At 50.7% G+C, this 25159-nt stretch overlaps 1 protein-coding gene across 1 annotated transcript in view; it reads right to left on the bottom strand.

The window, feature by feature from the left end:
- The window catches only part of CAMTA1 (calmodulin binding transcription activator 1), a 903169-nt gene that overhangs the window by 412377 nt on the left and 465633 nt on the right, over window positions 1–25159 (bottom strand). Inside the window, 1 exon segment of the mRNA XM_075906418.1 lies at window positions 10490–10561. Coding sequence (XP_075762533.1) covers window positions 10490–10561 — 72 coding nt within the window.

Raw genomic sequence — 25159 nt, 5'->3', positions numbered from 1 at the left:
CCAGTGCTTGTCTTGTGACGCGAAAACAACGGATCACGTCTCCTTACGTGCTCAAAACGTGCTGCTGCTGCGTGTGGCGGTTGGGAGTGCCAGCGGGCGCTGGGAACGTGGCCCATGCTCCCGGGAGGGGAAAGCTGCACTGCAGAAGGGAACGTGTCTTGCAGAACGCACCGTTGTTCCCAAGGAGCCTGCCTGCCCTGCAATCAGAGCGTGGGGAGGGGCAGCTACTGCCACGGGGCTGCAGCGCCGTCTGTCCCTCGCTGGGAAAGTGCAATTCCCTTTCTAGTGCGTACGCAATGTGCAAAGACATTTCTCACCAGTGGTTAAGACCGTGGCGCCCTCCCCGGACAGCCAGATGGTTTGGACACTGAACTGCAGCTCGTTCCCCTCCTACTCTCAGCACCCGTGTCCCTCGAAAGTTTCCAGCCACGAGCGGTGAGAGTTTTGGCTTGTGCAGTCATGTGCACGGCTCTGGGTGTGCTCCACTGTAGCACCCAGCGCATTCCCGGCCACTGGAGCAGAACCCACCCCTCTCCTGCCACGCAACAGGTCCCTTCCCTGGCCCCAGGCCCCTGCCACATGACAACCCTGGCCACTGGAGGAGGCCTCCCCCCGCCAAGCAGCTGCGGCAGGTCCTGGCGGCCCACCACCCGGTCTCAGCTGGCCCTGCCTGCCAGAGCAGCCGCCTGCTGCGTGGCTCTCCAGAGGAGGTGGGCGGGGAAGAATTTTTGGGGCGCAGCCGTGCACCTTAGCAGGATCTATGTTCAGCACCCCGTGGTTCAGAGGACTAGAGGGCCACTCACCTACTCAGCATTGCACTGTAAAGTGTCAGACGAGAGCAGGTCCTAAAATACCCCCGAGAGCCCCTTTTGGCAAGGGGAATTGCAGCATGGGAGCCCCAGCCCCGTCAGCCCGCACGGCTCTCAGCAGCTAGCATCCTTTGCAGAATGAGAACGTGTTGGTGGGGATTGAGCACCCACCTCACAGACAAAGAAAAGCGCGTCTAGGATCCATCCCTCTCCTCCGTACGCCGCGCACACAAATTAATCTTGTAGCGTTATATGGTATTGCCACAAATGCCTTTCAGTCGATTTTCCTTTGGGGGCAGCAGTGTGAACCCCCAGCCTGCTTAGAAACAGGAAGCAGCAATTTGTATTAAATAACGAAAGCAAGTTATTTCTGTGAAAGGGTTCTCCTGAGCAGCGCCAGGGAAGGGCTCTGCCGAATCCGCTCTTTTTAATGAGAGTAATTGTGAATGGGGTGAGCTGTCAGCTGGGACCAGGGAAATAGTCCGCCCCTGCTCGGAGTCTGCCCGCTCAGCAGCCCCAGCGCTCCTTGCACACAGAGGGCTTCTCGGGAGGCGGAAGAAGGCCTGTGCCCCGCTGATGCTCATCCCCATATCGATCGCTAGCCTGGTCCGCTGGCCTGGCGAATGGCAACACAAGCGGTGATGGGAACATCCCAGCCCCGGCAAATCCAGCAGGTGCCAAAGAACCGGAACGGGCCCAGGCCTGCATGTTGGGAAAGCAAGTCCGTGTGGGGTGGAAGTGGTTCCCCCATTCCCAGTCCCTAGTGGATTAGGGGGTGATCTCAGAGAAGGGGGAGCGACCTGCAGCCCACCCGGGTAATCCTACGAGACAGTTTGTTGAGTTGCCATCCCCCATGAGCTGTGGGGGGTCGTGCCTGCAGGCCGTCAACAAACACACTGTCCTGTGGCCAGCCAGAGGACTCCCCAGTGGGCCGTGCGTGGCGACTGCTCTCCAGACACGGCAGTGTGCTGGGCTGGTTTTCGTTGTGCACATTAGACCCCTCTTCCAACTGAATGTGTTTGTGGGCACGAACCCAGAATCTGGGAGAACTTGGACTCAGAACTGCAGAGGTGAGAAGTCGCCAGGCTAACTTCCGGCCCACGAAACCCCACTGGGCTTTTCACTCAAACAGTTTGTTAACCAACGTTTCTCCCTCCTTCAGCAGCCGTCTCTGCTTTCAAGTTCTGAGGCTGGAGCCAACATCTGGTCTGAGAACAACTCGCAGCTGGAGCACGCGCCCTGTACAGAACTTCGCCCAAACCTGCCTGGGAACACAAATAACCGCTGGCCCAGCTCATGCAGTGCTTTGATCAGAGATGTCAGGGACCCTTCCGAAGGGAGGGTCGGACAGTCTGATTGCCCTGTAGTAGACGGGTACAGTACACGTACCCACTTACCTGTCCCTCAAAACAGCTTCCATCATTTCGAGTATTAGAGATGTCAAGCTAACGGGCCTGGATTTTCTACTTCAGTCTTAACCTAGAATTTGTTTCTCTTGGGAAGTTTCACCTTCAGGAAGCAAGTCCTCCATACTCCACAACAGAGATATTGCAGTCACCATGGACAGTTATCCGCAAACATCACCCCTAAGAGTGGGCAGAGGCAGGGCTAGAGCCCTAAGTCCTGTGCTCCCCAGGCGAATGGCCTGACCCTTAAGCCATGCCAGAAGTCACCCCACCTTCCTTCCTTCAGGATGTCCTTTATCCTGTGTTGGCGGTCCACGGCTCCCAGGACAGAATGCGGGACCCATTAGGAAGAGGACAGAAAATGAGAGAGAAAGTATCATAATGCTACTGCATCCGTTGCTAGGGCAGCCACACTTGCACACTGCGGCTGATTCCGATAAGCAGATAGTGGAACTGGAAAAAGTTCAGAGAAGAACAACAAAGATGATCAAGGTATGGAAGGGCTTCCATAGGAGGAGAGACTAAAAATAACATGGGGCTGTTTCATTTAGAAGAGACAACAGAGGCCGTAGGACAGAGAGGAAGTGCTTTTTCACAGAACAGACAATGAACCTGTGGAACTCATTGCCATGAGATGTTGTGAAGGCAAAAAGTGTAACTGATTTAAAGAAAAACCTAGATGCATTCATGGAGGATTGGTCTATCAAATGGCTGTAAGCAATCTATGCGTGGGGCCACCCTAAACCTGTGACTGTCACAAGCCTGGAGGGAAAGATAGCGTGATTCACTCCAACTGCCCCGCTCCCGATAGTTCCTCCTATCCCCCAGCCACTGCCACGGACAGGCCACTTGGCTAGACACCCCCTCAGTCTGACCAGCATGGCAGTTCTTGTCTTTCTTTGCCTACTCTTGTTACCATGCCGAACCATCTGGAATCCTGGGAACTAGCAATGAAAAGCTTTGCACCCATTGCTGCGAAGCCGTCGAGCCGTTCTCATCTGTCAGGTTATTTCAAAGGGTATGGAGGGTGAACAGATACTTAGTTTAAGTACGTTTTCTTTCACTGTGAGATTTACTATTGGTGTGCAGGCAACAGCTTTGTGGGAAATAGCACCAGGGCCTTCTGACGAAGACGCACAGCTGGAGAGAGAACTTTCCCCACACTTGGATTGCGGTTGGGACGTTTGGCAGGACCTTCACAGCCACGGGCACACGGATCGATACGTTACCATGTTCAAACCTGCAGGACAAGGAAGAGTCCCGTTGGCTGTTGATCTGATTTCACATTGAAACCAAGTGCTCTAGCGACAAGGATCCCGTTTGCAGCGAGAGCCCCTGCACAGAAGGGAAGATGAACTGCAGCACGGAAATGGAATAACCGAGGAAGCCAACACGTCCAAACTTTACGACCAATTCCACGCATGGACATCTCTCGTCGGGGTCTGATTTGAACACCTTACGCTGCAGGGCTGCTGACTTACAGCTCCTCTGACTTCAGCACGAGCCAGGTGCTTGGCCTCACTGAGAATCTGGCCACCTATTCCGCATTTCGATACCCGGCTTTCAGCCTTCAAACGTGCAAACATATTTGCCTGTTGGTTAAAATCTGAGCTGATGACTGTGGCGGAGGAGTGCTAGGGAGTCATTCCCATTCCAAGGCCCAAAGGGGCTCTCTGTCATCACTTGGAAACAGAGAAACCAAGGGCTCAACTCAAAGTTTCTCTTGGTATCAGAGCATCTCTCCCCTTCTGATCTGCCTGCCCCTGCTGCCATGCTGGAGCTGACTAGAAGCACCATGTCGGTATTAGCAATGGGGTCATCCATTCCTGGCAAACGCCTTTCTTCCACCGAGCTGCACAACCTTGAGAGCATGATTGAAGGGGGCCCATTTACATCTGGAGGATGCTGTAATGAATCACAAGCTCCTATTCTTTACGCCGCGAAGGCGCAGCGTGCCCTTGTTTCTGAAGAAGGCACACAGCACTCACAGCACAATGTTCCGCATCACATTTTATAAATAGGATCATAAGAAATGTACTTCCAGTTCACTTGTTCCAATTCCAATCAATTATCAGATTGAAGACGGACTGTCTAAACGTCAGCTCACACCCCCTATTAAATGGAGAGAGAAACACAGGAACCAGTGAAGCCGAACGAGACCTGCAGGATTAGGATACAGCTAATTGGATATAAATTTGCTAATGGCAGGGTAGCAAAGTAAAGAAAGAGATTCTGGGTTGTATGCACAGGGGCTTCCCAGGGATGATGGCAGAGGTGAGAGTCTCAACACTGCACTTGGGATATACTGTCTGCAGCACTGGGGAACGCAGCACTAGAAATATGCAGACCAAAGGACGGGGGCTACAGAAAAAGCCAGGAAGATTGGTGAGGAAGCTGGACTGACCTGTGAGGTCGGGAGCTAACCCAGGACAAGTACAGGTTGGCCACACTGCGAGTAAGGGGGACACACATACACAACCCCTCTGCGGGCAGCCGTGTCAGCCTGTAACTGAAAAAACGTAAACAGCAAATGGCCCCGCAGCACCTTGGAGACTAACAAACACGCCGATGGGATTTTGAGCAAGGACTGGCATTAAGGGGTCCCGGGTACAAATCAACGGCAGAGAAAGGGGGGTGGGAGGGAAAGAGAAGGAAAAATGGGGGAAGAACCTTGCCAATTCGAGTGTTGGTGGGAAATGAGGCTGCAAGTGCCTGGTGCTTGGCGCCGTGTGTCAGCAGGGTGGGGCATGCAGCGGCCCAGACAGGTCAGGTCTCTGTTCAGACCTCGATTCCGTAAAGGAAACCAAGTTCTGCAGCTTCTCTCGCCAGTTGGCTTTTGCACTTGCTTTGTAATAAGAGTCACCCGGAGCTCCGCTGGTCACTAGTGCCCAGGCAAGTTCAAGGTCCCCAGCCGGTCTGCGGGTTACCACCCCTGATGTCTGACTTGTGTCCGTTAATCCTTGGGCACAGAGACTGCCCGGTTGGGCTGATACCCCCGGCCGAGGGGCATGGCTGGCACTGGATGGCCTAGATCGCCTGGGTGGACGTGCAGTGGTATGAGCCTCTGATGTGGTGGCCGCCATGGGGAAGTGCTGTGATGCACGAGAGAGGCGAACGCTGAGAGGGAACAAGAATTGTTTAAGCTGCTAGATCAGGGCAGAGTGAAACTTTTGTGCTTGGGATTCGGGGTCAGTGCCTGGGATGCTCAGGATCCAGGGTAGATTTAGGGTCCCAATCTGTGCATGTCTCCTGGAAGACAAGGACTCCTCTCCAAGAGATTTCGGATGCTGTGAAACACTCACGAAACTCCGCTGAGCAGAGCCCCATGGCATCTGCCTCAGTCTCCTCCAGATGGACCCCAGGGTGGCCTGGGGGATTGCCTGGGGGGAGGGGCCCAGTGCAGGGTGGCAGCAAGGCATCCCCCCCACTCACCGCAGGGATGGGATCTGGAGTGACCCTGCAGCCTGCTCCAATCCACCTTGTCCCTCCATCCCCTCCCAACCTGCCGTGCTATGTGCACCCAGGAAGCGGAGTACACTGGCCCCGGGCGCTCGGCTTCCCGCCGCCATGGGAACTGGAGCGTCGCGGGCTGGGAGTGGGTGGTGGGGCAGGCTGCCTGGCCACTCTGGCTCCGACGGCCGAGGTGAGGGCAAGAGGGGCCAACCTCTGCCAATGCCCTGTGCCAGGACTCACGTTATTCCCCAGCTCACGCTGTTTGGGGGAAGGAGGCAAGCCAGGGTGGGGCTTGGGAGAAGGGGCACCGTGGGGAAGGGGCGGGGATAGAATAGGGGTGCAGAAGGCCTCTGCGTGGGGCACTGGAGACGGTTGCCTGACCCCACATACCCCTAGGGACAGCTCCCACTCCCTTGAATTCTGGAGCTGGGTTCCAGGGCTGATGCAGACAGGGAGCAATGGGACAGAGAAGAGCCGTGGACTTGAGGCACTGGGGCCTGGGCAATTTGATCTGGAAGTGGGGAAGGGTGAGCACTCACGGGGAAGAGTCAATGGCTGCACCGAGAAGGCTCATTATTCCAGGAATGGTCTGATGCCAAGGTACGCACAGAACTAGCAACAGCCGAGCACAGTGTAAACTCCGCAGGCTCTTCGCTTGCTCAAGGGGCCTCGGCAGAAGCCTCCACACAGACGCGTTCACAGTACATGGTCTCTCTTGTGCTGGCTACATGAAAGCTACAGATTTAGTTTGTACATTTATCTAGCTCACTCTTCACAGCAATTTCTTTTAGCGGATTTCCCTGTGTTTCTGGGAGCCGGGGAGAGGGAAGAGACAGTGAATGGCAAACAGAACCGTGACAAAGGAGCAGATAAAGAGGAGATGAATAAGATTATGGGCTGAGGAGAAAACCCAAGCTTGCAAACCATGCCGCCAGATCCCAAACTAGCCCTGAGAGACACCAGACACAGATGTGGCTGCTTTGCTGGCCACTCAGCTCCTTCTTTGCCTTGGGAGGGAGCACCTCAGTCCAGGTCTACACTATGCAAGAATGTCAAGCTAAGATGCGCAACTCCCGCTCCGTGAATACCATAGCCGGAGTCAACATTCCTTAAGTCAAATTTCTTCAGTGTTCCCACTTGATGGGAGAAACTCCTCTGTCGACTTCCCTTACTCCTCATGACCCCATAAGTATCGGAGTCAAGGGTGACACCATCAGCGGTCGATTTAGTGGGTCCTTCCTAGACCTGCTAAATCGAACCCTAGAAGATCGATCTCAAGAGTGTCGATCCCAGGGTAAGTATAGCCCCAGCCTAAGTAACCCAAAAAGGGAAGAGTACTGCAGAATGAAGCACATCAGTGGAAGTGAACGCAAATACTGGTGTTGTGCTTTGCATTCAGGCTGAACTGAGAATTTCAGTCGGATGCGTGTGTCACATAATCCATCTTGCAGACACCAGCAGAGACGGAAGTTAAATAATAAAACAAACAGCTGCCTGCTGCCCAAGGCATACTGGACTCTTACTAAGTTTAGTCTGTGATTTGCTCAGGCCAGTGCACCTTTTAATGGCTCCATCAGCCGTACCAGTGCACCTTTTAATGGCTCCATCAGCCGTACCTACAAAAGGCTTCTCCTCTTCCAAGTGCCAGCGGTAGGCTCCTGCATACACCGGCTGCATATTCAAGGGTCCCAGTGTGAGGTGTCTGTCCCTGAAAGGACGTGACCAAAGGTCTGTAGATCCCAAAGCACACGCCCTGACCTTTTAGCTAATCACCAGTAACTAGGGATGTGGAGTTTCAATTAATCAGTCGATGCAATTCCCAGCGACTACTCGATTAGTTGACCGGGGGGGGGGTGTTTGCAATCCCACTGCGCCTGTCCCTTTGAAATGAACAAGGCCCACGGGCAGCTCTCGTACATTTCAGAGGGAAGGAGCCGCAGTCAGTCCGGCATGAGTGGGACTATTTCAATCCCAGCTTGCGCCATTTCCCCACTGCCCCCTGCCTTCCCTGCCCCTGCGGAGACAGTGCTGGGGGGAACTGGGCTCCCCGAGCACCAGCTCATGCTCCCCCCCCTTGCTGCCTTTCTCTGATAGAGGCGGGGGGGGAGCAACTAGTCGAGTTCCTACTCGACTAGCTGATAAGCATTTGCATATCGGGTAGCTGACAAGTCGCTTACCCCCCTCCCAGTAACACCTGCTCCTTCTGCACTTCCTTCCCCTGCCTCCCCGGAGGCAAAGCCCTTGCGAGTTACAGGCACTGCCTGTCCTTGAGCCACGGCCACGCAAGCCCCACTCGTGTTCGACAGCCCGTCCCTGTCGCCTGGCGGGTCGCAGGCTGAAGCAGGTGGAATCCTGGCCCCGGCTGCAGTACCCACACGCTGTTACCAGCCTCTCTGGACTTTCTGATGCAGGTTGAGCCTCCCAAATCCAGGGCTCTCTGGCCCCATAACATGCGTGTCCGGAAGGGCTACAGACGTTGCTGGACAGAGAGGCCTGGCGGCGAGGAGCATGAGCCAGCCGGGAGCCCTGCGGGTGTTGGGGAGCCCTGGCTAGGCCGGAAGGGGCTGGCCCTGCTGTGGGTGGGGAGTCCAGCCCTGGGGAGCCCCCCAGAGGGAGCAGGGTCAACGGACCCCAGGGGAATCCCCATGGCAACGGGGCCAACGACACCCAGGGCAATCACAGGCAGGAGTGGGGCCAGCGGAGGCCTTGGGGAATCCCCAGTCCTGGCCGGGAACCCCGGAGGGAGCAGGGCTGGCAGCACCCAGGCACCCCAGGGACCCTGGAGGCAGCGGGGCCAGCGGCAGTGGAGGGTTCCAGGCCAAGGCTAACCCTGGGCGTTGTGGCAGGGGGCACAGCCCAGAGAGGAGCCTTGACCTCTCCAGGTTCAGGATCACTCAGGTCCCAAGGGTGCGAGACCAGGGAAGCCCAACCTGCATTAAGCAAATCTAAAGGGAGCAAACCAAGTTGCAAGGTCTGAAGGAAGCCGTGACGAAAGCACAGAGATGGCGTGCGGAGCGAGTGGGCGTCGGGAGGGGAATCTGCGATAGGGCTGCGAGGGTTGCCAGATGGCTTCAGAGAAATACCAAACAACAACAACAAAAACCAAGCCAGGAAAAAAAGGACCCTTTAAAAGCCGCGTGGTGAGGCTGCCTCCATAACGAGCCAGACAGCCTGGGATCTTTGCCTCCAATCAGAAAGTATTGGACATTTCAGGACATTTTCGGGGTCTGTTATTTTCTGAATTTTTTTACCGTCCAGGAGGTGAAAATACCAGACTGTCTGCTTCAATACTGGACACCTGGCAACCCGAAGGGCTGCTGGGGACCCTCTTCCGCACACTGGTCAAATGAGCTGCAAAAGGCCCGTTTGTCCGTCGTAGCAACAATAAAATAATTCTGCTACGGTGCTAGTCACTTGCGAAGCACCATGGTGTGTGCAGTGACGAGTAGCGCAATGCCAGGCACTGGCGCCGCACCATGCCTCTGCCTGGCTGCATTCGGACTCGCTACAAACACGACACAGGAGACCCCCTTTTCTTGCTCCTCTGTCTTTAGATTTGCCACCATCATGCATGTCACATGAGGGTAGAAATGTTTTCCCTTAAAGACACATTCCTATTATGATTCACTCATTAATCAGAGGAGGATCAGTGTGCAGAGCCTTGTGCACACAGCTGGCGAGAGGTGCAAGATTAGCGGAACACTATCAACATAAACATCACTTACAATTTGTGCTTATTTCACTTTCTTTTACAAGTGATTCCTAAGATTGCCCAGAAAAAATAACCCGGGGCGTTTCAAAGTGTTTTCTAGAGGCCTTGACAGTGTTTTGTACTTTGTTTCTTTCATTATTTCCTCTGCAGAATCCTCTTCCTCTTTTGTTTGTGTGGACCAAGGACATTTTTTACAACGTACGAAGATGTGATTATAAAGCCACCTGGACTGACATGTATAGTACCTGAAACAGCTTTAATGCCTTTTAAAACAACCCGATTACATATAAGATTACAGTGTCCCTTCAATTTTTTGGAGGGGCTGAGTTTAAAAATATAAATATCATAATGCTCGTCTCTCTAAAACACAGAACAAAACAGTGCCAGCGAGCACTTCTGAACAACCCAGTAACGATGAAACAGGATAAAAAGGCCAGCCATTTGTGGCTATCACATACAATCCAGCACTCACGTGCATGCCCACCATAAATAACTAGCATGCATAGACCAATGGTTATAAAAAACCCTCTGCAGCAAACTAGTATCTGCACATTGCAGGAATGTGATGAGAATTCAGTCTGAATTTCCAAGGGGCTTCACTGCCCAGACACAACCAAGAAGAAGTATTTGAAAAAGTAGAGGTGTTCTAGAACCAAGGTGGAAACCACTTTCCTTGACTATAGTGTGCCACATACACTGCACTGAAAGATTTTCAAACAAAACCCCAATCGTCAGCATAGGGTTTCTTTCTCTCCTGTGCCATGCCATATTCATGCAGCAGTCAGAATTCCTTGCTTCTTACTGACTGTGACTAGCTTCATGTCCAAACATCATCTCATTGCAGGAGACAAAGAAATCTCACTCTCATTTAGCGGTTTCTCTTTCTAGGGGATGTTTAAACTGTTATTACCTTTGTGTTGCTGAACCATTAGACAGAAAAAAATCAACTCCCAGCTCTCACTAGCTACTCTGCATTTGGTGATATTCCCATCACTTTCAGACAAATCCAGAGAAAGTTACAGGTTGCATCCCAGAGGCAATGAAAGCCGCAGCTGGACAGATCGCTATAGAAGAAAACACGGGAAGAGAGAAATCACGGTTCACCTTACCTGAAGAAGCCAGTAGCACCTTCGGTGGAAAGTGGGGATGATGGACGAATGGACGTAACAGCCGTATAGGCACTGGGAGAAAAAGGAGACAGAGTATTACCGAAGGAAATCACTGCTGAGACAGTAACCGAAGGGTAGAAGAAAGGTAACCCTGCTCCAGGGACTGACCTGGTATCTATGGCACATGATATGCTGGGTTAGGTTGGTAATTACTAAAATTAATACCCTGTATGGACCTTGCTGGTAAAACAGAAGACCAGGCCAAATTACACCTACACTTGAGAATACTACTTCATAAACATTTGCACAGGTTTAAAGCATTAATAAACTAGATTTTCCCTGACTTACACTTTGCAAACCTATGGCGCAGATTTTTTAGATGATTTCAAGTAGAAACAACAAACATAAGATGGAAGGCAACTAGGAAGGCAGTGTGGCATAGTGGATAGTGCACTGGACCAGGATTCAGCATGCACAGGTTCTCTTTCTGGTTCTGCTACTGGCCTGCTGGCAAGTGGCTCCCCCCCTCCCCCCATGACTCAGTTTCCCTCTCCATAAAATGAGGGTGACATGAAGGCAAACAGCTGATGCCAACTGCTCTGTAAAAAGCTTGTGCTGCATCTGCCTGTGCTGACTGACTCACAGAAAAGTTATTTGTGCCTCTTCCTCAGAAGAACCAAATTCAGCCAAAATATAGAGAACAAGCAATTGTTAAAATAATTCCAGCCAGGAACCCTTCAGAGATGTACACATGTTACCGGCTATGTTGTGGAAACCAAAAGCCTTGATTTTCTAAATCAGCATTACAAAGTTGGGGCAACTGCCTTCAAAACAACTTACCAAGCTACCTAGCTTCCCCTAATAACCGCTTACATGATAAGCCACTATATTACTCAAAGCTCAATCATCTAGATAAGGTCAGAGCAAATAACACTGCACTGTATGACTGTGACTCCAGGCATGCAACAAAGAAGCGGGTTTGGTCCATATTTTTCCATCTTTTGATTCAATATTTTGAAGGCATCCCACAGGTACAATTCAGCGAGTTTGGCTTTATAAACCATTCACAATGCATTATTTTACACATAAAATGCCCAAATGACATTTTGTTAGTGAAGTTGATTGGAACCCTACTTGTATGATTAACTGAAAAGAACAGGAATCACTGTGGCGAAGAGGATTTTGGCTGCAAGAAAATCCGATTTCCAATGCTAGAACTTTGGACACTGCTGTCAGTTTTGAGCTAAACCCAGTCCAGGTACAAACCGACTCACCAACCAAAGCTGAATTAATATCAAAGACCTCTGTACGACGCCTATCCAAAATGTATTTATCAAGAAACTTCCCTGGTTTCCTTGTCTTTTAGTGGCTGAGAGAGAACGATATTACAACCCCTCCTCCTGGAGAACATTCTTCTGACAATTTGCCTTAAATGTTAAATTGCAACCACCTACAACCTATTTGCAGCTTTCACCAGCTGTTTTCCCTGGATTGGTCACGTAACTTTCTCAGGCCAGGTCTACACTGACGAGGGTGCGGGGGAGAGTTGGAGTTGAGGTACCTTAAGTGGAGCTTGGTGCTGTCTGCACAGCAGGAGGTTAATGGGTGAAATGTTCCCATCAACTTCCCTTCTTCCTCCTGACAGCGAGGAATTCCAGCCCTGATGGGGGTGCCCTCGGTCTTTGATTTAGCACAGGCATGTCCAAAGTCCGGCCCGCGGGCCAATTGCGGCCCATGTTCTGGTTTAATATGGCCCCCCAGGTAATTTGGCAATATCTATCTTTTATGGCCCCCAACGAATCCATATGTATTGAGATGAATACATTGTAAAATCTCAGTTAATGTCAGTTGGTCTAAATCAGTTATAAATATATTTGGACACAACATGTATACTTGGTGTTATGTTCCTGTTCATATTTTTTGAACTTAAAAGTTGACAGACAACCTTTATTACCAATAATATGTAATGTACTTTACAATGTTCCTGACATATATTTCAGCTTCCTGGATTTTTTTTTTCATCTGGCCTTCAGATATGAAAGGCAGAGTGATTTAACACCTGTTTAGATTTGTCATCCATGTGACGAAATGAAAAGTATGCCGTTTGCAATAAACTTTGCATAAAACAGTTAATTTGCATTTAATTTTAATGGTTCAAAGAATGTCAGGCAAAATGGTCGGCCCTCACGCATGTTCACTTCATCAAATCTGGCCCTCTCTGAAAAAAGTTTGGATACCCCTGATTTAGCAGGTCTTTACTACTTCTCAAGTTGCAGCGGGGAGGTCTAGGTTGGCTATGAGGAAAAACTCTTTCCCTGGAGGGGGACTGAAGCACTGGGTGGGTTCCCTGGGGAGGGGTGGATTCTCCATCCCTAGAGGTTTTTAAGTCCTGGCTGGGATGATTGAATTGGGGCTGGTCCTCCTTTGGGCAGGGGGTCAGACTTGGTGCCTCCTGAGGTCTCTGCCCGTCCTGGGATTCTAGGATTCTAAATCTAACCCTGGAAGATCAATTGCCAGAGAGCTGATCCTCCCGTAAGCTGAGCCGGGACCTCAACAGCACCCATGTTTCTACAATTAAAGGGGCACGGTGGGCACAGCGGAAAATTAAAACAATCCAATTTCTCCTGGTCATGGATTTTTTTAAACTAACTTTTCATTTTTGCTATTTTTACCCGACAGAATGTGTTGACTACAATGATAATTAGCCATTGTGTGCCACTTTACTTCTTCCAAGTGCTGTATCCATGTTAACTAATTAACTCTCCCATCTGAGGGTTAATAGTCTCCGTCATACAGAAGGAAGGTTAGCCCTGTTTACAGCAGGAAGCTCTTGTCAGGACGTGAAACGAGTTTTACTGTTGCTGTAATATTGCAAAGGGGAAAGAGTTCCCACCACTGCTCCCAGATGAGAGACAGACATGGCTCGTTTTCAGGTTTCTTCCCTCCACAGGGGCAATCCACTGGTCTGAGGCAGCGGCCGCCAGCAACGGGCCTTTCCTCGCCACTCCGAGGTCGGACAGTGAATTAGAGGAAGAGGCAGGAGTGGAACCCAGAGTCCTGGTACCCAGCAGGAGCGCTAAGCCCCAGAGCCTGGTGTCCAACCAGTTCTGAAGCCGTAGCCCCTATAGTGGCTACTGTCTTAGTGAACAAGCCACACTCAACCGGCCAAACAGCCCACGTGGCTAGTGGCTGGCATGCTGGACACCACGGCCCTAGGCAGTATTTCCACTCTGCATAAGGCCCTGTCTCATCCGGCCCAGCTCTGACAGCACCTGCTGGTTACTGAATGGAGCTGAGCCAGCCCAGGAGCACAAACCACCCTCTTTCAGGAAGAACAGGCAGGGGAGAAAAGGAGGAGGAGTTGTACTATATGTAAGAGAGCACTACGATTGTTCTGAACTCCAGTATAAAGAGGGAGAAAAACCTGTTGAGAGTCTATGGGTTAAGTTTAAAGGAGCAAACAGCAGTGATGTTGTGGTTGGTGTCTGCTACAGGCCACCGAATCAGGTAGATGAGGTAGATGAGGCTTTCTTCGGACAACTGAGCGAAGCTTCCAGATCGCAGGCCCTGGTTCTCGTGGGGGACTTTAATCACCCTGACATCTGTTGGGAAACCAATATGGCAGTACACAGGCAATCCAGAAAGTTTTTGGAGAATGTTGGGGATAACTTCTTGACACAGGTGCTGAAGGATCCGACCAGGGGCTGTGCGCAGCTTGACCTGCTCACAAACAGGGAGGAACTAATAGGGGAAGTGGAGGTGGGTGACAACCTGGGAAGCAGTGATCATGAGATGGTAGATTTCAGGATCCTGACCAAAGGAAGAAAAGAGAGTAGTAAAATACACACCTTGGACTTCAAAAAAGCAGATTTTGACTCCCTCCGAGATCTGATGGGCAGAATCCCCTGGGATGTTAACATGAAGGGGAAAGGAGTCCAGGACAGCTGGCAGTATTTTAAAGAAGCCTTATTGAAGGCACAGAAAGAGACCATCCCGACGCGTAGCAAGAGAGGCAAACATGGTAAGATACCGGACTGGCTTACAGGGGAAATCCTTGGTGAACTTAAGCACAAAAAGGAAGCTTACAAAGAGTGGAAACTTGGACAAATGACCAGGGAGGAGTTTAAAGGTATAGCTTGAGAATGCCGGGGGGTTATCAGGAAGGCGAAAATGCAAATGGAATTACGACTGGCTAAGGATGTGAAGGATAACAAGAAAGGTTTCTACAGGCATGTCAACAAGAAGAAGGTGATCAGAGAGGGTGTGCGGCCCCAATGGATGAAGGAGGTAACCTAGTGACAGATGATGTGGGGAAAGCTGAAGTACTCAATGCTTTCTTTGCCTCTGTATTCACGGACAAGGTCGGCTCCTGGACTTCTGCGCCAAGTGACGCAAGATGGGATGAAGATGGACAGCCCGTGGTGTGTAAAGAACAGGTTAGGAACTATTTAGAAAAGCTAAGCGTACATTAATCCATGGGTCCGGACTTAGTGCATCCGAGGATACTGAGGGAGTTGGCAAATGTCATTGTGGAGCCTTTGGCTATTATCTTTGAAAAGTTGTGGAGATCGGGAGAAATCCGGATGACTGGAAAAAGGCAAATGTAGTGCCCATCTTCAAAAAAGGGAAGAAGGATGATCCCCGGAACTATAGGCCGGTCAGTCTTACCTCGGTTCCTGGAAAAATCATGGAAGGGATCCTTAAGGAATCCATATTGAGGCACTTGAATGAGAGGAAAGTGATTAGGAATAGTCAGCATGGATTCACGAAGGGCAAGTCGTGCCTGACCAATCTGATTAGCTTCTATGATGAGGTAACTGGCTCGGTGGACATAGGGAAGTCAGTGGATGTTATATACCTTGACTTTAGCAAGGCTTTTGATACGGTCTCCCATAATATTCTTGCCAGCAAGTTAAGGGATTGTGGATTGGATAAATGGATGGTAAGATGGATAGAAAGATGGCTAGAAGGCCGGGCCCAGCGGGTAGTGATCAATGGCTCGATGTCAGGATGGCGGTCGGTTTCTAGCGGAGTGCCCCAAGGTTCGGTTCTAGGACCAGTTTTGTTCAATATCTTTATTAATGATCTGGATGAGGGGATGGATTGCACCCTCAGCAAGTTTGCAGATGACACTAAGCTGTGGGGAGAGGTAGATACGCTTAAGGGCAGAGATAGGGTACAGAATGACTTAGACAAATTGGAGGATTGGGCCACAAGAAATCTGATGAGGTTCAACAAGGACAAGTGTAGAGTCCTTCACTTGGGACGGAAGAATCCCAAGCTTAGTTACAAGCTGGGGACCAACCGGTTAAGTAGTAGTTCTGCAGAAAAGGACCTGGGGTTTACAGTGGATGAGAAGCTAGATATGAGTCAACAGTGTGCCCTTGTAGCCAAGAAGGCTAATGGCATATTAGGTTGCATTAAGAGGAGCATTGCCAGCAGATCCAGAGATGTCATCATTCCCCTTTATTTCGCTTTGGTGAGGCTGCATCTGGAGTACTGTGTCCAGTTCTGGGCCCCCCACTACAGAAAGGATGTGGACGCATTCAAGAGGGTCCAGCGGAGGGCAACCAAAATGATTAGGGGGCTGGAGCATATGACTTATGAGGAGAGGCTGAGGGACTTGGGTCTGTTTAGTCTGCAGAAGCAAAGAGTGAGGGGGGATTTGATAGCAGCCTTCAACTTCCTGAAGGGAGGTTCCACAGAGGACGGAGAGAGGCTGTTCTCAGTAGTGATGGATGTCAGAACAAGGAGCAATGGTCTCAAGTTGTGGTGGGAGAGGTCCAGGTTGGATATTAGGAAAAACTATTTCACTAGGAGGGTGGTGAAGCACTGGAATGGGTTACCCAGGGAAGTAGTGGAGTCTCCATCCCTAGAGGTGTTTAAGTCTCGGCTTGACAAAGCCCTGGCCGGGTTGATTTAGTTGGAATTGGTCCTGCCTAGAGCAGGGGGCTGGACTTGATGACCTTCTGAGGTCTCTTCCAGTTCTATGATTCTATGATTCCATAGGGGCTACTAAACCCAGAGCGGGTCTATTCACTCCAGCCACCAGCTATTCCGAATCCAGCAAACATTTCCCATCAAATGAGAAGGAACTTGGAGAGAGGAGAATAAAAACCTGCCAGCTCCCTTTAGCACAATGCCAGGGCAAGGAAGAGGTTCCTCTGCACAGCTGGTTTCAGAGAGGTACCGTGATTGTCTGTTGCAGCAAAATGATAAAATTTGTTAATCTGTAAAGTGCCCTCAGAATCCGAGTTCTCTCTACAACAGGTAGAATCGCAGAAAGGGAAGGACCTCGAGAGTCATCAACTCCAGTCCCCTGCCCTCACGGCAGGACCAAGCACCGGCTAGAGCTGAGGTCTCCAACCTTTTTAAGCACAAGATCACTTTTTAAATTTAAGTGCAATCCAGGATCTACCTCAAACCCTTCGTGCCCTTCATCTAATGCCCTACGCCTGCTCACTCCATCCTCCCTCCCTCCCTTCCTCCCTCCCTCCCTCCCCCATCCTCCCTTCCTTTCACCAGGCAGGGGCAGTGGGTTGGAACATAGGCTCTGGCCTTGGGCTAAGGGATTTGGAGTGTGCGAGGGGCTCTGAGCTGAGCCTGGGAGTTGGGGTGCAGGAGGGGGTTCAGGTACAGGCTCTGTAAGGGAGTTGGGGTGCAGGGGAACTCAGGGGTTTGGGGTGCAGGAAGGATTCATGGCTGGGGCAGGGGTTTGGGATTCTGGCTCCAGCTGGACACTGCTTACCTCTGGTGTCTCCAGGGTGGGGGTGCAGTGGGGCTAAGGCAGGCTCACCCCTGCTCTGGCCCTGCACCACTACCAACAGCAGCCAGAAAACTCCCTCCATCTCAAGCCCTGTGCCCCCCTCCACACCTGTCCGATCTCTGGAGATAGGATACAGGGTGGAAGAAGGGGCACCCTGACATCCACGCCCCTTCTCTCCCTTCCCTGCCCTGTAATGCAAGCAGGAGGCAGCTCCAAGGCAGAGGGCAGGAGATGGGCAGCCGTGGGGGGAGAGGCAAGTGAAGTGCTGGCACTTGGTAGCCTCTTGGCCAAACCAGTCGGGATCCCCTGTCAGAGGTTTCAAGATCTACTGGTAGATCCCGATCGACTGTTTGGTAACCGCTGGGCTAGACGATCCCAGACAGGTGTCTGTCCAGCCTGCTCTTAAGTATCTCCAGAGATGGAGATTCCACAGCCTCCCTGGGCAACGTATTCCAGTGTTTGACCACCCTGACAGGCAGGAAGTTTTTCCTAATGTCCAACCTAAACCTCCCTTGCTGCAGTTTAAGCCCATTGCTTCTTGGCCTGTCCTCAGAGACCAAGGAGAACAATTTACCTCTAGAGATATTCAAAATGATCTCTGCAGAGCTGTGTTCTGCAAGAGGATGGTGTGGAGATCGCATGCAAACAGCAAGCAGGATCTTATTGCAGGTCTGAAATAAGGGGAGCAAGTGAGCAGCGCTAGAGAACATCAGATCTGCTTGGCCTGAAAAATACCGTTCAACACTCTCCGCCCTGTCTCCACGTTCAAGCTTCCCTAATGCTCAGCCCATCTCACTAGCACATGCAGAGACAATGCAACAGCCTGCACGGGGAGACCGTGAAGTTCTTTCTGCCTGACGCCAACACGCAGCTCTCCTTAGCGATACAGGGAAGGTTTTATGAATGTTGGGAAGAGATCAAGTGCTTTACAGTGCACGCTAACACATCTCACGTCTGGGGAAAACCCAAGGCCCTGGAACGGAATGAGGACTAGAACGCCTGTAGGGTTAGCAGAACAAACTCGTCCCACTTGCTCCTGTGGTTGCTGAGTATTTCCTGTGGCGTCACGGGAGTGGGAGGGCAAACTATGGGATTTGGCCCACAGCGTGCCGCACTGTGCAAGGAATAAGAGTCCCCAAATCACTCTGTTGATTCATTTGATATAAGGAGATAAAGAGCTTGAATGGGATTTCCCTTCATTTGCAAATCAATCCTGCTTTATATCCTTGGGTGAGAGGGAGAACAGAAGCTGGATTAATTCAGAAGAATCCAGACTGCCTCACTAGAAATTTAAATAAACCATATTGACCCTAGCACTGTGCTCCTACTGTAAAGTGAGAACACCATGGATCTGACACTAAGTCGGACATAACAATCTGTGATTCTAACACCTTGGGACCTACATGGTGGTAATTTAGTTCCTTTCGTAGCTTTTTATTAAAATGTAAATATCGGTCTTTGACCACAATTGAGAACTTCCCAGCTTACAGCGTCGGTCTACAGGGATCCTAGTGCTAGCTTCTCAGCAATTAATGAAGAAGAGGATTCCTGTCCCGAGCAGTGTTGTGCTAGAGAAAAGGAGGCTGTAACCCAAAGTGCTCAGAGCGAGGTTGAGTGCCAGGTGGGAAAAGAGGGGACATGGTATTCCAGGACAGATGATCTATACAGCAGAAGTAGCGCTGGCTTCTGCCTTCCAGCTACTGGTCAGGTGCCAAGGTGTGACCGATAGCCAGTCTGTCCAGGCCAGCGTGGCCGTGTGTAAAAGGAGGCATTTTTGTGTGGCAATAGCTGAGAGGAGAGCGCACAAGCTGCAGATGCCTGGATTTTGGTTCCTACACTTTGGCAAACAAGCAGCTCCGTTTGGTGCCAAAGCGTTTTCAATCCAAAGCCATTAAAAGCGACGTTATAAATATCGTGGCAGAGCTCCCACCGGGCCCCGTAGGTCCTGTGCTTTTGACGGACAGTGTTTGCCTCACAGACTTTCTGCCACCTCCATACGGCCTCTCCTTTTTCTAGAGGCCAGGGCACAGCCTGCTGAACAATACTCAGCTCAGGCTAGTCCCGCGTTGGGGTGAAAACCCCTCGGGAGCCCTGGTCTCTCCTCTCAGGGGCAGACTCTTCAGCTGTTTGGGGAAGGTTGGAGGAACCTGGCCTGCCCAATACTCTGGGTTCTGGCCCAGGGACCCAAAGGCAGCAGCAAAGGCGGTTCCCTTTACTTCCAGTCTGGCAGCTTCTTCCCTGGGCCACTCCCCCAAACAATCCCTCCCAGCACCTTCCCTCTGCTACCTGAGCAAGTCAGTCCTCGGCACCCACCCGTAGTCCTTCAGCAGCGCACATCCTCCTCCCAGTCCCTCCCTCTTTTCCTTCTCCCTCCCTTACCCAGGGGAAACCTTTCAAAGCAGCCCCACAAGCCTTAACTGGCTGCAGGTTTCTGATTAGCCTACTGCTTCGGGCAAGCTCTTAACTAGCCTCTTGTGCCAGCCTGCCAGTTTCTGGCAGCTTATTCAGAAAAGAGAAAACTATTTACCCAGAGCCCGGCGTGCCTGCCCTCTGTTAGAGTGCAGCAGGCAGCTGGCCTGGGTCTGTCACAACATTTTTAAATGTGCAGTTCCATGTCAATATTAGCAGCACTTGGATGCCATCAACCGAAGGACTAAGATCAAGTAAATTTGCCTGCTGGACTCTTGGATCATCTGGTGATAACTGAATAAGTTACCAGCTTCTTTACAAGGTTCATTTTTAATTCCATTGCAATGGTTGTTGCTTCTCTTTCTTTCAGGTTCTTTCACCTCTGAAGTTCTCGTGATGGTAGAAGACTTCACCAGGGGCTCCTGGGCAGCAGCACCTGCCATGCTCCCATGATCTTGAGCTGAGTTTCATTTCCAACCTGGGCTACCCCAGTCTGTCTTGGTGACCCGTTCCCACAATTATGAGTATGCAATGAAAGCCTGAGCCCCAGAATTGTACATGTAGGTCCATTGATCTTGTCCATGATGGGCATTTTCCATTTCTGACCTTAGTTCAGGGGAATCTTGAAAGCAAGACTGGACAAAATTTCTGTTTACACTGACTTATGTTCTTTGGTTTTTAGGAAGATAAATACTCTTCCTGTGGTTTGGATTCAGTCCCACTGGTATTTTGCTCAGCTCCAGCAGAAATATACCATGCATTATAGGCACAGTCTAGATAGGTGTCCAAGAGCATTGGAGACATAAGGTTCGCAGATGGCCCTGCTCTCAAGGGTCTGCTTTGTGAAAAGTGGGGGCTAAGTGGCCCCTGAGCTGGGAAGAGGAGCTGTTGCTGGGTCAGTGTGCTTTAACAAGGAGGCTGCAGCATGAAAATTGCTTGGCTGTTTTCTCGTCTTGATTTTAAAATTTCCTTCCACCTGTAAAACTGCCCCTAAATATGGTAAAACGCAGCAAGGTTCTACACATTTATTAACTAAGACACAAGTACATGAGTATTACAAAATCCTGTGGAGAGGCCTTTTTCAAATAGCCTTTTCCTCCCAGAGATGGAGCTCACGGCAGAACTACTCACGTTACACAGAGGGGTGGAATCCAGGTTGGTCAGCAGGGGTTTGAGTGACCTTAACAGTTTGCTCAGCACTTGATCATGCCTAAATAATGCCAGTTCTCCAGTCCACCTGGACAGCGCCCTGCATCACGAAATATTCTCTCTGTGCATAATCTTACTAATGCCGGAATTGTAGCCATTTTATCCCAAAACAAAAGGTTTCACAAACCTTTGGCATCGCAGACACCTTCATAAACTATGAAAATACTTTGCAAACAATAAGCTTGCCAGGTTTGGCATCATTAGCATGCCCCATAACAGGATTAATGTGACGGAAAAGCCCACGATTCAGGTGTGTATTAAAAATGCATGCTTATCAGTGAATGTACTAGGAGGCTGGCTGCTGTTCCTCCTGTGCAGGATAATCACTCACAAGGTCGACTCAAATTAAAGAGGGTTTTAAGGGCTGCTAGCTTCCACCATATAGTTATTTTAAAATGCAAATGCCAAAGATTAACAATGTTTTCAAATATGTCAAGGGTAAATTTGACAAAAAACGAGACAGGAACAAATCCCCCCAAAACGAAACCCAACCCAACCTAACCCTAAGAAAACAGTCCACAGGAAAGCTCACCGGTTTAATATTTTAATCCCACCATTCAGAATGGCAGAGAAAAGGATACTGTTTCTTTAGCATAATCTCCAAAAAGACATTCTGGGCTGCACTGCAGGCTCATGATATATTAAAAGGTTTTTAAGGTATTATTACACTGATTCATAACTGATCTTCTCCTTTCAGGAGGTAGCTTACCAGGTGGGGAAAAACCTGAGGCATATTTTCATGCAATGATTTAACAATCAGTCTTTCTAGCGAAGCATTCATATGATATTAGGACCATGAATTGGTATAAGTTTACAGTGACAATGCAAACAATTCATTCAGACCCCGTGTAGTCTTGTGTGCACCAAATCCAGGCCCTCATGCCCACTGACACAAGGACATCAATCAGTTCCAAGTGGGCCCTGTAGGTACATCTCCGCTCCAATGCAACACCTGTCGTCGGCCCGTGTCAGTTGATTTCAGGTCAGGGGCTCAGCCTAGGGGGTGTTTAATTATGGAGTCGACATCTGGGCTCAGGCTGGGGTCCTATGAGCTCAGACGCCTGCCCAGGTCCAAATAGCTACACCACCATTAAACTGCCTGCAGCCCACGCCCCAGTCAGCTGACCAAGGCCGGCCACAGGTTTTACCGGCAGTGTTCACATATTCTGAGCACCCACCAACACTGCCTGAGGCCTGCATCTCGCCACCGAGGCCCAGCCTTGGGTGCCTGCTCAGACTAGCCAGGCCCAGACCCTGCTACTGGGAACTTGTATCAGCTCCCCCGTGTCAACCAAGTGACAGCTCTCCCACCTCCCCCGCTGACATCACTCCAGGCCGGGACCCACCGCTCCAAGCAGGCCCAAGACATGCCAGCGGGACATGGTTGCCAAGCGCTCCTCCACACAACTAAGCACAGGCCCCAAACTTAGCCAATATGAACTAGGCCCCAGGCCACACACCCACTCGCACGAAATGGGCCCCGAGCAAGGTTCCCTCTAAGCTGCGCAGTAGCACGGCCCCGCAGCTGCTCAACGAGCCCTGCCCAGCCAGAGGCTCAGGGTTCCCACGCACAGAGCTGCCTGGCTGGGGTAGGGCACTTCTCCCTCAGCAGCAGAGAGTCTCTCCAGCCAGTTGGGGTGGATGTGTCCCCACCGTGCGTGGAGCCCCGAGCCCCTGGCTGGGCATTAAGCAGCTGTGGGGCCGTGCAACTTAGAGGGAACCTTGGCCCTGAACATCTGCTAACTGAGCCCGGGCCTGCCTGCTACTGACACCACCCTGGCCCAGACCTGACGTGACCAAACATGCTAACTTGGCTCAGGCTTTACTAACCTGCCAGCCCTCCAGATTGCCTGGAGTCTCCGGAATTGGTCTCCGCATTAATCTCCCGGAGACAACAGAAAGCACGCCCGCAGATTTTAAGAGGATATTGTAAGAAAATGACGTTGCAACATGTTGGAAAAAAGCTTCTCCCAGAATAGCGTCAGTCAGATTTGGCAATGCTACTGTGGATGGGCGGCACCAGGCCTGAGATGCCCTCGGTATCTGCCGACTCCGAACTCCGTTCCTGTCCCATCACAAGGAACATGTAACGCAGTAGCACAACGGTCCGAAACAATTCGCTCTGCACTTTCCCTTTGGGATAGAGCGACTCCTTGGAAAGCTCACGGTCTGCTTTGTAGTGAAGCTTTAGCTTAAAGATTCAAATGCTTCATCCTTGCAATACATCAGCGGCGGGTCTTTTTCTAGGGATAAATCTGGATGTGTGGAATCAGGGCGCAATGGACACCAAGCGCTGTCTATGACTACTTTGCCTCCCGCTGGACACACTGTCTCAGGCATTTCCAAGCTACCAATTGCCACACTATCTAAAGTGCGCTGCAGCATCGGGTGACTCTGAAAACTGCTCCTTAAACATGGTGCAGTCTCTGGGTGCCCTAGGTGGGAAGTTTCTTAACTTCCATTAGGTGGCTGGTGGTGGAATATTTGGGAAAGCGAACACCTGGAGCACCTTTCTCTTCTTACCAATTGCTGCAGATCAAGGCTCTGTAGCTTCAGTTTTAGCCAGAGAGATAAGGACCCTGCACTTAGCTCCCAATTAGCATTGAAATGCCTCGTCCCTGATCACAAGGTCAGAAGTGAGACCTGGATTCACAGTTCATTCCCTGCTCCTTTTGCAGAAGCGGAGAGGCTGGAAATACGTATGGGTTTGGCCTCTCTTTGCAGTAGCTGAAGCCAATGAAGGGTGTAAATGGAAAGAGAAGTCACAAAAAACCCAACAACTCTACATTGAAGCTGAAAGATCACGGGGGCAGTTACTTTTCAGTGGCATTAGTCTGGTAGCTAGGTTCATAGAGCAATTCCACACACCTCGTGTTCTGCCACTGCCTTCATTACAGTTAGAGGATTCTCATCCCCACATGGGCTACCCGCTTAGGGAAAACAATTGGTTAACATGAACCTGAGATTAGACTCGCCAATTGGAATCTCATTCCTCCACCAAAAGATGAGGCCATAGAATTCATCACGTAGTGAATGACTTTACAACTAAATGGATTCCAGTCTGATTTCGCCTCAGGCACTCAGGGTATGTCTACACTACCACCCTAGTTCGAACTAGGGTGGTAATGTAGGCAACCGGAGTTGCAAACAAAGCCCGGGATTTGAATTTCTCGGGCTTCATTTGCATATAGCCGGGCGCCGCCATTTTTAAATGTCCGCTAGTGTGGACTCCGTTCCGCGCAGCTACACGCGGCACGGACTAGGTAGTTCGGACTAGGCTTCCTATTCCGAACTACCTAGTCCATGCCGCGTGTAGCCGCGCGGCACGGAGTCCACAGTAGCAGACATTTAAAAATGGCGGCTCCCGGCTATATTCAAATGAAGCCCAGGAAATTCAAATCCCGGGCTTCATTTGCAACTCCGGTTGCCTACATTACCCCCCTAGTTCGAACTAGGGGGATAATGTAGGCATACCGCACTTGCAAATGAAGCCCGGGATTTGAATTTCCCGGGCTTCATTTGCATATGTGGGGAGCCGCCATTTTTAAATCCCCGCTTGTTCGAACCCCGTGTAGCGCGGCTACACGGGGCTCGAACTAGGTAGTTCGGACGAGGATTCCTATTCCGAACTACCGGTACACCTCGTTCCACGAGGTGTAATGGTAGTTCGGACTAGGAACCTAGTCCGAACTACCAAATTCGAGCCCCGTGTAGCCGCGCTACACGGGGTTCGAACAAGCGGGGATTTAAAAATGGCGGCTCCCCGCTTATGCAAATGAAGCCCGGGAAATTCAAATCCCGGACTTCATTTGCAAGTGCGGTATGCCTACATTACCCCGCTAGTTCGAACTAGGAGGGTAGTGTAGACATACCCTCAGTGATCAGAAATGATTCTGAATATTAATCCATTCATGGCCAATGCACCAGAATGTAGGTTAAATTTAACAGACAAGCTTAAATTGCTCCAAAAGCAACTTGAGAATGGCCAGACTGGGTCAGACCAAAGGTCTATCTAGTCCAGTGTCTGTCTTCCGACAGCGGCCAATGCCAGATGCACCAGAGGGAGTGAACAGAACAGGGAATCTAACTCTGTGAGATCCCTCTCCTCTCATTCATTTCCGGCCCCTGACAGACAGAGGCTAGGGACACTACTCCTACCCATTCTGGCTAATAAGTATTGACGGCTTATTGCGCCCAGAAACTGGTTGCAGGAAATACATCCCTAGAACTTAAAATGAAGTTGCATGTGACTTATATTTGGAATTTCCTGAACCACGATATTTCCT

Source organism: Pelodiscus sinensis, chromosome 23, assembly GCF_049634645.1.
Source record: "Pelodiscus sinensis isolate JC-2024 chromosome 23, ASM4963464v1, whole genome shotgun sequence".
NCBI classification, from domain to species: Eukaryota; Metazoa; Chordata; order Testudines; family Trionychidae; genus Pelodiscus; species Pelodiscus sinensis.
The sequence above is the reverse complement of the archived record's forward strand: the minus strand, read 5'-3'. Positions and strand labels throughout refer to the sequence as shown.